Source organism: Mirounga leonina, unplaced genomic scaffold, assembly GCF_011800145.1.
Source record: "Mirounga leonina isolate KUSES-001 unplaced genomic scaffold, KU_Mleo_1.0 Mir_92, whole genome shotgun sequence".
Classification (NCBI taxonomy): Eukaryota; Metazoa; Chordata; class Mammalia; order Carnivora; family Phocidae; genus Mirounga; species Mirounga leonina.
This window is the reverse complement of record NW_023270852.1, coordinates 10,818,909-10,830,214: the sequence shown is the minus strand read 5'-3', so window position 1 is coordinate 10,830,214 and position 11,306 is coordinate 10,818,909. Positions and strand designations below refer to the sequence as shown.

Here is an 11,306-nt window from a genome sequence, read left to right as displayed (position 1 = left end):
CCCTCTCTCGCTGTGTCTCTCTCTGTCAAATAAATAAATAAAATCTTAAAAAAAAAAAAAATTTCTTTTCTTGGCTCCTAATCCCTTATACAGTAGGTTTTCAGGCAGATAGACTCTTTACCTCTTTTGTTTGTCCAACCTTGAAGTACCAGATACAGACTGAGAGACAAAGGATATGGACGGAATTCAATCAGCTTAGAAGCATCCTGGACAGTGAAGAGCAGAGAGAACTGCAAAAATTGGAAGAAGAGGAGAAGAGGATACTGGATAGCTTGGCTGAGGCTGAGGCTGAGCTGGCTCAGCAGAACCAGTTGGTGAAAGAGCTCATCTCAGATCTGGAGCATCGCCATACATGGTCAACAGTGGACCTGCTGCAGGTAAGAGGAATGCCCCAATCTGGAATTCTTGAAATACAGTCTAAGCTACCTTCTTTTCTGTGTCCTTGGGCTCTAATCTTGGTGTTAACACTAAGAGGTTCCTTTGGCTTTGCGGAGCCATTCTTTGTCATCCATTCAAGATATCATGGACCATCGAACATAAGCATTCCAGGGGAGTGTCCTACTTTATTATTTTATGAAGTAAGGGAATACATTTGACCTTGGAGAGAAGATCCATGGTATCCAGTGATATTCTCTAGACCCCTATTATCTGTGATCCAGTGTTGGATAATTTTCAAGTTCTTTTCATTCATCTTAGCCATAGGCAAATACATGCATTTTCAGGTATAAGAAATTTATCCCTTTTTTTTAATTAAAAAAAATCTGTATTTATTATTACAAACTTCTCTTGTTAGATTTTTTTTTTAAACATGAAGAGATAGAACATTGAGCCTTTTGTTAGGAGGATGGGCAAATATATGGATAGGAGGTATTATACTTGAGTGGTAAGAGTCTGTGTGCAAGTGTGTATGTGAGTGTGTGTGTGCCAGAAAGGTTGCTGGTGTCAGGAAAACATGCTGGTGCAAATTTATAGACACTTGAGGCAACAATTCGAACTAATGTTAAAATTTAAACAGTTTTTTTTTTTTTGAAGCATTAATACTGTGACTGTGATTCTGAGCCATGATGTATGATGGTCATTCAGGGAATTCCAGACTTTTCATAGTTTTTACCTGATTCCCTATCTTCTTCCTTTTCTTTTCTGGATTTCCAAACACTTTTTTTTTTTTTTTTAAGATTTTTTATTTATTTATTTGAGAGAGAGAGAGCACATGAGAGGGGGGAGGTTGAGAGGGAGAAGCAGACTCCCTGCCGAGCGGGGAGCCCGATGCGGGACTCGATCCCGGGACTCCAGGATCATGACCTGAGCCCAAGGCAGTCGCTTAACCAACTGAGCCACCCAGGCGCCCCACTTTTTTTTTTTTAATTCTTGATATCAAGCAGAAGGATAATTGATTTTCACATGTTGGCTTGTTTCCTTTGTCTCTGATGCTTGTATCTTAGTTTTTTCCTGTTTTCTTTTTTTTCAGTTCCCTTGACTTTTTTCTTCTTTTTTGATTTCAGATTACTCTGGGGCAGAGGTCACAAAATCTTCTTTTTTTGTATTGGAATCACCTGGAGTGCTATAAAAACCTTAGGTCCTCAGACCCATTGTAGTAACAGATTTTGCATTTTTTAAAAACCAGGATCTCTAAGTGATTATACCACCAAACAAATTTTAATAAAAACTACAATAGGTCTTTTCAACAAATTGGGCTGGGAAAAACAGAATATCCACATGCCAAAAAATGAAGGTAGACTCCTACTTCACACCATATACAAAAATTAACTCAAAGTAGATCAAAAATCTAAATGTAAGTAAAAAGGTAAAAATTATAAGACTCTTAGGAGAAAGCATAGGTATAAATCTTTGTGACTTGGGATTAGGCAATAACTTCACAGATACGGCACCAAAAACAGAAGCAACCAAAAATAAAATAAATTGGAGCTCATCAAAATTGAAAACTGTTGTGCTTCAAAGGACACCATGTAAAAGTGAAAAAACATCTCACAGAATGGGAGAAAATATTTTTAAATCATATATCTGATAAGGTTTAGTATTCGTGATATAGGGAAAACCTTTTACAACTCAACAATAAAAAGACAACCTGGGGCACCTGGTGGCTCAGTCAGTTAAGCATCTGACTCTTGATTTCAGCTCAGGTAATGATCTCAGGGTCCTGGGATCCAGCCCCTCATCTGGCTCTGTGCTCAGCGCAGAGTTGGCTTGTCCCTCTCCCTCTGCTCCTCCCCCACCCTCTCCTCCTGACTTGTGCGTGCACTCTCTCTCTCAAATAAATAAATAAATCTTTAAAAAAAAACAATAAAAAGACAACCTAATTTAAAAATGGATAAAGGACTTGAGGGGTGCCTGGGTGGCTCAGGCAGGTAAGCATCCACTTGTGATTTCAGCTCAGGTCATGATCTCATGGGTCAGAAGATTAAGCCCTGAGTCAGGCTCCACACTCAGCGTGGATTCTGCTTGGGATTCTCTCCCCACTCACTTGCTCTCTCTATCTCAAATAAATAAATAAATCTTTTTTAAAAAGGGACTTAAATAGATATTTCTCCAGAGAAGATATATAAATAGTAAATAAGCACATGAAAAGATGACTGATATCTTTAGCCATTGGGGAAAGGTAAAACCAAAACCAAAAAAAAAAAATGGACAATACCAAGAGTTGACAAAGATGTGCAGAAATTGGAACTTTCATATATTGCTAGTGAAGTTGTAAAATGGTGAAGCTATTTTGGAAAACTGCTTGGCAGTTCCTCAAAAAGTTGATAGAGTTACCATATGGCCCAGAAATTCCATTCCTGGAAATGAAAACATGTCCACACATAAACTTGTATACAAAAGTTCATGGCAGCATTATTCATAATAGCTCAAAAGTGGAAACAACCCAATTCTCCATTAACTGAAGAAGGAATAAACACAATGTGTTATACCCAAACAATGTAATATTATTTGGCTGTAAAAGGAAATTAGCACTAATAGATGCTACCACATGGATGAACCTTGAAAATATAAGTGAAAGAAGACAGACACAAAAAGGCCCTTATTGTATTATTCTATTTATATGAAGTCTGTAATTGATAAATCCATAGACACAGACATGAGATTAGTAGTTGCCAGAGACTGGAGAGGAGGCAATAGGAAATGATTGCTACTGAGAGTAAGGTTTGTTTTTGCAATAGAAAATGTTCTGGAATTAAATAGTGGTGATGGTAAATATACATAGTAAATATACTAAAATCTACTAAATTGTACACTATAAAAGGTGATTTTTTTTGGTATTTTGTTATATCTGAGTAAAAACAAAAACTTTGCAGGCTTATTCCTTTTCCCTTGTTTATAGTTCATCCACAAGCTCTTCACAACTCTTTCTATTGCCAACTTCACAAAGACTCTTGTGTTTATGTCACTTTTCCAGGCATCTGTTCTTCTTAAGCCAGCTTAAGTTGGTACCTGGTTACTTGTAATAAAAACAGTGCTCAGTAGATAAATGTTATACATTTTGTGGGATTAACTTCCCACATTTAGATAACAGCTTCAAAGAATGACAAATGGGCTAACCAAGGAATTTACTCTTTTACTAGATTAGGGATTTTGGATGTTCCTCTCCAACATGTTGAGATATATGCTATTGATTGTGGTGCTGTCCCTTCATAATCTTGTTTCCTGAAAGTTCTTAAACAGCTTTTCTTCTGTCTGGATCTTCATTGTAGTGATTTGGATGGGTCATTTCATTATATGCCTATTGTTTGCTAGAGGGGCTGTTGTTTGCTTGAGGGCTACACTCAAAACTAACTGGGAAGAATGAGCTAACAGAGAATTGCCAAACTTGAGAATGGATGAAAATTTAGATGAGACTTAGAAAGGAGGCACTTCTGTTCTTAATGTTTTTGTAATAGTATTATTACATTGGGCCATTTTTGTTTTTCAAATTTTGTAGCATGACACATGAATGAATGACAATAGGGAGTTAAATGATGGAGTGAACATGGCACCTATTGTTTTTATCTGTTCAGTATCCATTGCCCCTTTTCCTGGGATTTCTTTCTGAAGAAACACAGCATGTCTATTTTTATCCATGTACTTGTTTGGGGCTAAGATAATCAGCATCATGGAGGATGCATAGGTTAATCTTAGGTAAAGTAGTTTATCTAATTCCTGTATTTCCACAGACTACAAAGTTGGGCATTAGAAGTTGGGCATATGACCCAATTTTGGTCAGTGGCTCTAGGCACCAGAATTGTATTGTCACTTCATTGAAGAAAATTGTCCTTTTACATGTGAATTATATCAGTGAAAATAATTTAAACCAGGAGATTTCAAGTTGCTATCAATTAAAGTCTGAGAATAAAGTCAACAGACAGGGAAGAAAAGAGAATTATGAGACACAGAAAAGCCACATATATGATAGCATTTGAGCTTCCATATCCACCTGTGACTGAAATAGTATTTCTCTGGCCACATGGTTTTTTTTGGGGGGGAGGGGTGGCAAGTGGGGGGTAGTTTAAGGCAATGTTAGTTGGCTTCTTTGTCATATACAACCAAACTACACTAATACAGGGAAGCAAAACCATTCCTTTGTTTTGGTTAACCCAGCTGGTGGCATTTAAGAGTAAGGCCAAATATATTGGTATATATCGTTGAAAACAAATAAATCCATAGTCGTGATGATGTGGAAATGCAGATTAGCCAAAAGTTAAGGATGTGGAATGGACTGGCTTAGTAGGGTGTTTTAGTGTTTGGGACAGGGACTAAGTGAATATTGGTAACGTATTTGACAAGTGGACATAAGAGAGGACACAATATAGTGGGTGAATAGTAGGTTATATTTTAGATATTCTGGGCTTTTGGTTAGTGTTTCTTCTTCTTTGTTTATTATATTAGCCTGTATACATGATTAGAGACCATAGATCGTGATTAGATTATATAAAGTTTGGGAGCAACAGCACCTGCATGTGAGCTGAAATTTAAGAAGTGGAAGAGGTTACGTAAAGGCAGTGTATGGAGCAGAACTTTGCTATATATAAACTATGTATTCTGCAAATAGAGATAGTTTTACTTCTTTCCAATATAAATGCTTTTTATTTCTTTTTCTTGCCTAATTGCCTTGACTGGAACCTCTAGTACCACTTATTTATTTTTTTTAAAGCTTTTATTTATTTATTTGACAGAGAGAGAGAGAGCACAGGCAGGGGGAGTGGCAGGCAGAGGCAGAGGGAGAAGCAAGCTCCCCTCAGAGCAGGGGGAGCCTGATGTGGGACTAGATCCCAGGACCCTGGGATCATGACCTGAGCCGAAGGCAGTCGCTTAACCAACTGAGCCACCCAGGCGCCCTCTAGTACCACTTTAAATAGAAGTGGTAGGAGTAGACATTCTTGTCTTGTACCTAAGCTCAGGGAAAAATCATTAGGTTTTTCATCATAAGGATGATGTTAGCTATGAGTTTTTCATAGATGCCCTTTATCAGGCTAAGGAAGTTCCCCTCTATCCCTGGTGGGTTGTTATTATTCCTTTTTTGAATTGTTTTTATCATGAAGGGATGTTGAATTTTGTCAAATTTTTCCCCTGTGTCTATTAATATCATCACGTGGTTTTTACCTTTATTCTATTAATAACAATGAATTACATTAATTGCTTTTCTTATGTTAAACCAACCTTACATTTCTGTGATAAATCCCATTTGACCATGGTGTATATATACTCTTTCATATTTTGCTGAATTCAGTTTTTTAATATTTTGTTGAAGTTTACATCTATATTCATAAGAAATACTGGCCTGTAGTTCACTTTTCTTGTGATGCCTTTGTCTAGTTTTAGCATCAGAGTAGTACTGGCCTCATAGAATGAGTCAGGTATTGTAACCTCTCTTTCTATTTTTTGGAAGAATTTGTAAAGTGTTTCTATTATTTCCTCTTTAAACCTTTAGCAGAATTCACCAGTGAAGCCATCTGGACCTGACTTCTTTGCAGGAAGTTCTTGATTTCCAATCTAATCACTACATGTTTTAGGACTATTCAGATTTTCTATTACTTCTTGAATCAGTATTGGTAGTTTCTGTGTTTCTAGGAATTTGTCCATTTCATGTGGATTATCTAATTTGTTGGCCTACAATTGCTCACAGTCTTTATATTCCTATTAATTTTTGTAAAAGTCGGCAGTAATGTCTTCCCTTTAATTCCTGATTTTAAGATTTTTTTAAACTTTATTTTTGAAAGAGAGGGAGAGCGAGAGAAGGAGAGAAAGAGAGAGAGCATGCAAGCAGGAGGAAGGACAAAGGGAGAAGCAGACTCAGACTCCCTGTTGAGCAAGGAGCCTGAGGCGGGACTCAATCCTAGGACCCTGGGATCATGACCTGAGCCGAAGGCAGACACTTAACCAACTGAGGCACCCAGGTGCCCTCATTCCTGATTTTAATAACTTGTCTTCTCTGTTTTTTTCATGGTATGTCTGCATAAAAACTTGTCAATTTTGTTGATATTTTCAATTAGTTCACTTTTGATTTCTCTGATGTTCTCTAGTGTTTTTCTATTCTTTCTTTCATTAATCCTGCTCTAATCTTTCTATACTCCTTGACTCATGTTTTCTCTCTTCTTCCTAGGACATGAGTGGAATCATGAAATGGTATGTATGATAGGTGACCAGGAATGGTGCTTTTATGTTATGAAGAAAGGTTTGTAGCCATAAGAGTGTTCTGATGGTCAATTAGAATAAAAAATATTCCAAATCAGGGAAATTTGGATGTAGTATTATTTTAAATTTCTGATCATTGACAAAGGATTTAAGTGTTCCCTATCTAAGGAGAATAGACCAGATTCTATGGCAGTGAATTCAGTGGTTGGAGTTCACAAAATTAGGGATGGTAAAGGTAATAAGGATCACGGATTTCACTATTCGACTCTTGTGACTTCACTTTGTCCTTGCTCTCAATTCTGTATTCCATAGGTGCCTATCCTATCACATGGAAGGCTTCATCAAGCCCTAAAATAGGTTATAGGGGCAGCTCCTTTATATTTACTTTGCTTACACGGAAATATAAAAGACCAGGTCATTCTACAAGGTTCTGTTTAGTTTTCCAAAAACAAACCTGAACCTCAGGGTTAGTGACATTGACCTTGGTGCCATAACTAATCTCTTCCTAGTCACATGTGTTAGAAACTTACATGAGAAAGTGTAGTTCTTGTGGCTTAAGTTGCTAATCCACCTGACAGAATTAAATTCCTTACAAACACATGAAATTCTAACCATTTGTAGTTCAGTGGTCATAACTTCTCCTTTGCCAAGTGTTTTTAACTTTTTTCCAGAGCACCTGAAATCTCAAATGTTATTTGTGGGTCACATCACTGGGTTTCAGGCTTTGGACTAAGGCACAAACTCACAGGCTCTCAAAAAGAGACTTATGGTTCTCACATTATAGCTAGGATCTGTAGCCTCACTACTTACTGATCTATCTGCCTGGGAAGACATATCTATGCCCTCCATGAAAGACCACTGTGATGACTTTACCACATATTGCATACCTTTTTTAGAGGTAGCAAAGGCTTTTTCTACATGTTATTTCATTGAATTTTCTATTATGTCCATGAGGTATCAAGAAAAAGGTTAATTATTCCATTTTTCAAAGAATAAACTGTTTATTTAAGGTGAAGACATTCCCAAGGTTACAAATAGTAAATGAGAAGGTAGACATGAGCACATTTCTTCTGGCTTCAGCATCAGGACTCTCCCTTCTTCCCAACTCAGGCTTCTCAGGGAGGAGGGTTCAGGTGCATCAGTGGCATGGAAGGAGAGAGAAAGGCAGTTGTATTGGAAGGGTACAAGGTAAGAGATGTAGGGTTAACGTTTTTGTCATGCCTAGGAGTGAGATCTGGACACTGAAGAAGCCAAAAACTGTTTCCAAAAGACTGAAGAGTGTATTCCACGCTCCAGATCTGAGCACAATGCTGCGCATGTGTAGAGGTGAGGAGAACCAGGATGGGAGGGTGGATGTGGGACTCCTGTGGAGTCAGCAACTAAATTGGGGAGCTGGTATAGTTTCAAAGAGAGGATAGAAAGGAGGAGGGTATTCAGAGAAGGAGGGATATTGCTGAGAGAGATGTGGTTATATCTAAGGGGGAATGGCAAGGTGCCTAGTTCATCATCTCTTTCACCAGTTCATAGCCTCACAGGGCTCCCCTCTGCTGGCCCTACTCCAGAGAAGAGATAGGTATTGGTGCTTAATCATTTGCTTCCAGTTAACATCACTGAATCTCTTATCGTTTCAGAGCTAACACATGTCCAGTGCTACTGGGGTAAGAAAAAGTTACTGGTTCTTTAAATCCCTGTGTTCTACTCCCCTTTCAGAAACTTGTGATTTCAATGTGATTTCATGACCTTAGCTCCATGTGTTTATATATATAATATTATATATTTCTATATATATTTTAGAATATATATATATATATGAAATACATTTCTCCAGTGTTTTACCCCCTCCCCAATCCATCAATACAAGCTCTACCTAGTCACTTCCCACTTTCCCTCTTCACAATGTCACCAGATAAACCTATCCTATATTTTTCACCTGATCTTACAATTTTTATTTTTTTTCTGCAGTGGACATCACACTGAATCCAATCAACTTAAATTTAAACCTTGTCCTTTCAGAAGATCAGAGACAAGTGATGTCTGTGCCAATTTGGCCTGTTAAGTATACTAATTATGGTATCTTGGGCTCCCAATATTTCTCTTCAGGGAAACACTACTGGGAAATAGATGTGTCCAAGAAGACTGCCTGGATTCTGGGGGTATACTGTAGAAAACGTTTCTGTAATATAAAGTTTGGTGTTAGACAAGGCACAGTTCATCAGAATGTTTACTCCAGATACAGACCTCAATGTGGCTACTGGGTTATTGGGTTACAGAATAAATTTGAGTATAAGGCCTTTGAGGAGTCTTCTACATCTCATCCCATGGTCTTGACTATTTCCATGGCTGTTCCTCCCCATCGTGTTGGGGTTTTCCTAGACTATGATGCAGGCATTGTCTCATTTTTCAATGTCACAAACCATGGGTCACTCATCTACAAATTTTCTAACTGTTGCTTTTCTCAGATTGCTTATCCATACTTCAATCCTTGGAACTGTCCAGGCCCCATCATCCTGTGTCCACCATGTTCCTGAACCTTCTTAGCCCCTACCCACTTCTGTGTAAAGCCTCTTGTCCTGGGGCTCATCTACACCTGAGCTTACCTGCACCCTTCCGAACACCTCGTCCTTCCTTTCTCCTTTTATTATAGAATGTTTTTGTGCAATGCTTTTCTGCATGTATTGAAATGAACATGCAACTTTTACCCTTTTGTTTCTTATTTAATTCAACTACCTTTATAGTTTTGTTATTATTGTATTTTAGTAGTTATTCTGTGGTTTATGCCTATGTTGTTAGTACCTTGATTTTTTTTCACAGATTATTGAGGTTCTGTTCATCATTTTCATATTGGATAATTTACATTAATCTACTTTTAAGTTCACTTAGTCTTTTGTAATCCTGAATTTCTCTTAAGCCAGTCCTAGATCATTTTTTTGAGTGATTGCAGCTCTTAGTTTTAGTATTTCAATTAACAAAACTATTTTTGTTTTTTGACATTTCCTATTTGCTCATTATTATAAGCATATTTTCTTTCATAGCCTTTACCCTAGATGTGAGAGCTGCTGCAAAGTCCTTGTCTTCCTTGTTGTAAGTCCTTATTGTAAATATGACTTCTGCATTATCTTGGAATTGATCTCCATTGATTGCCTTTGTTCTTGAGTATGGACCATGTTCGTTTCTTTGTATGTTGAACAATTTTAACATGTATCTAAAATTCCCCAGGGGGAATTGTGAATGAGATGTAAAGATTCTGGATTCTGTTTATTTTTCTGAAGAATATTTTTTTTCAGGCATTTGGTTAAACTCAAATTTGAAATTGTCCCCTGAATTTTGCAGAAGCTGAAATCTCTGGTCAGTTCTTTTAGCTCTATTTGGGCTGCTTGGTATCTGCCTCAAACATGTGTATTTCAGAGAGTTGCTCAGTGTGTATGTACAATTTGAGATTTCCTCCTCTGGATCTCTCTTTTACAGACATTCTCCTACCATTTTTCAGCTGTTGTGATAGCTCCAAATCATTCTTCTTGCTCTTCAAGCTAGTAAGTCTGTATGCCGCTGAGTTTTAACTGTCCCACTCACTACCAGTTGAGTTTTGCTTTCAAATAAAAAGCCATAAAACCAGAAAACTCCTCCAATAGTATTACCTTCTTCCAATTGTCTATTACACTCTAGGTTCTAAGTGTTTTGTCAGTCTCTAGTGCCTTCATCTTTTTGTTTGTTTTGCTTTGTTTTTATAATTGTTCAAGGTTTATAGTGTTGATATATAGGTTATGGATGCTGCTTTGTTAGAATATATACCTCCGTTTATAGAAACAGAACTTTAGTTTTTCTTGCTCTGGATAGTCTAAGCTATAAGTTCAATCGCTGAATTTTAGTGGTTTGTTTTTCCTTTTTTGTTATACAAACCACCAGATTTTATTCAAAGTGATTATGCCATTTTGCATTCCCACAAATTCAGAAAGGGAACAATGATGGTATAGGGTTGGGTGGTCAATGCCAAGATATTAAGAATAGGTGTATTTTTCGGTATATTTGGTTGAAACTGAAGAGGATTGGAGAGCTGAGTCTGACTGCGTGATGAGCACAGCATAGTGGTATTGACTGCAGTGTTCAGAAGGAAAGAGCTTCCTTAGCCAAAGACCTCTTCTCTGTCTGGTACTTCTTCCTTTCCCAATCCCATCTACTGGATATTAGATCCATTGTTTTACTCCTCTTCCTCTGAATTGCTTAATTGACCCCACATCCTTGGTTAGTATCTCGGGACTCTCTTATGAGAGCTGGGAGAAATCAGTGAGAAAATCAGGTCTCGTCAAGATACCTGAAAACTTGAGCAAGCAGAATACTTGGATTTACACTTCTCTCACCATACACATTTTTTTCACCAGAGCTGAATATGTTGGTATGTTCCATATTCCAGCTCAGTATATTCTGAGTTACAGGGAAAAATAAATCTTTCTTAGGGCTCTGTATTTTCCCTCCAGTCATTACATCTCCTACTTGGAGAGGAATATAATGAAATATCCCCCCCCTTTGACCCATGGATTTTTAACACTTTCCCATTTGAGAAAACCTTAGGGTAAAGCAAGAGTTAACGCAGTTGAAGTGTGTTGGTGGAGACAGATTAAACACCAATCCAAGTAAACCTTAGGAAGAAAACAGGAGATAAAAAGGTTGATTAGTATTTGTCAAAA

The 11,306-nt window shown here is 37.5% G+C and overlaps 1 protein-coding gene across 7 annotated transcripts in view; it reads left to right on the top strand.

The window, feature by feature from the left end:
- The window catches only part of LOC118004095 (tripartite motif-containing protein 34-like), a 19,071-nt gene extending 8,097 nt beyond the window's left edge, over positions 1-10,974 (top strand). For 6 of the 7 annotated variants that reach the window (XM_034995256.1, XM_034995258.1, XM_034995259.1 and 3 more), the window contains 5 exons: positions 147-377; positions 6,593-6,615; positions 7,850-7,950; positions 8,256-8,282; positions 8,587-10,974. In XM_034995256.1, coding sequence (XP_034851147.1) covers positions 147-377; positions 6,593-6,615; positions 7,850-7,950; positions 8,256-8,282; positions 8,587-9,152 — 948 coding nt within the window. In that variant the 3' untranslated portion in view covers positions 9,153-10,974. The remainder of the gene's footprint in view (positions 1-146; positions 378-6,592; positions 6,616-7,849; positions 7,951-8,255; positions 8,283-8,586) is intronic. The other variant, XM_034995262.1, reaches the window with a different exon arrangement.
- Positions 10,975-11,306: the final 332 nt, after the last annotated feature.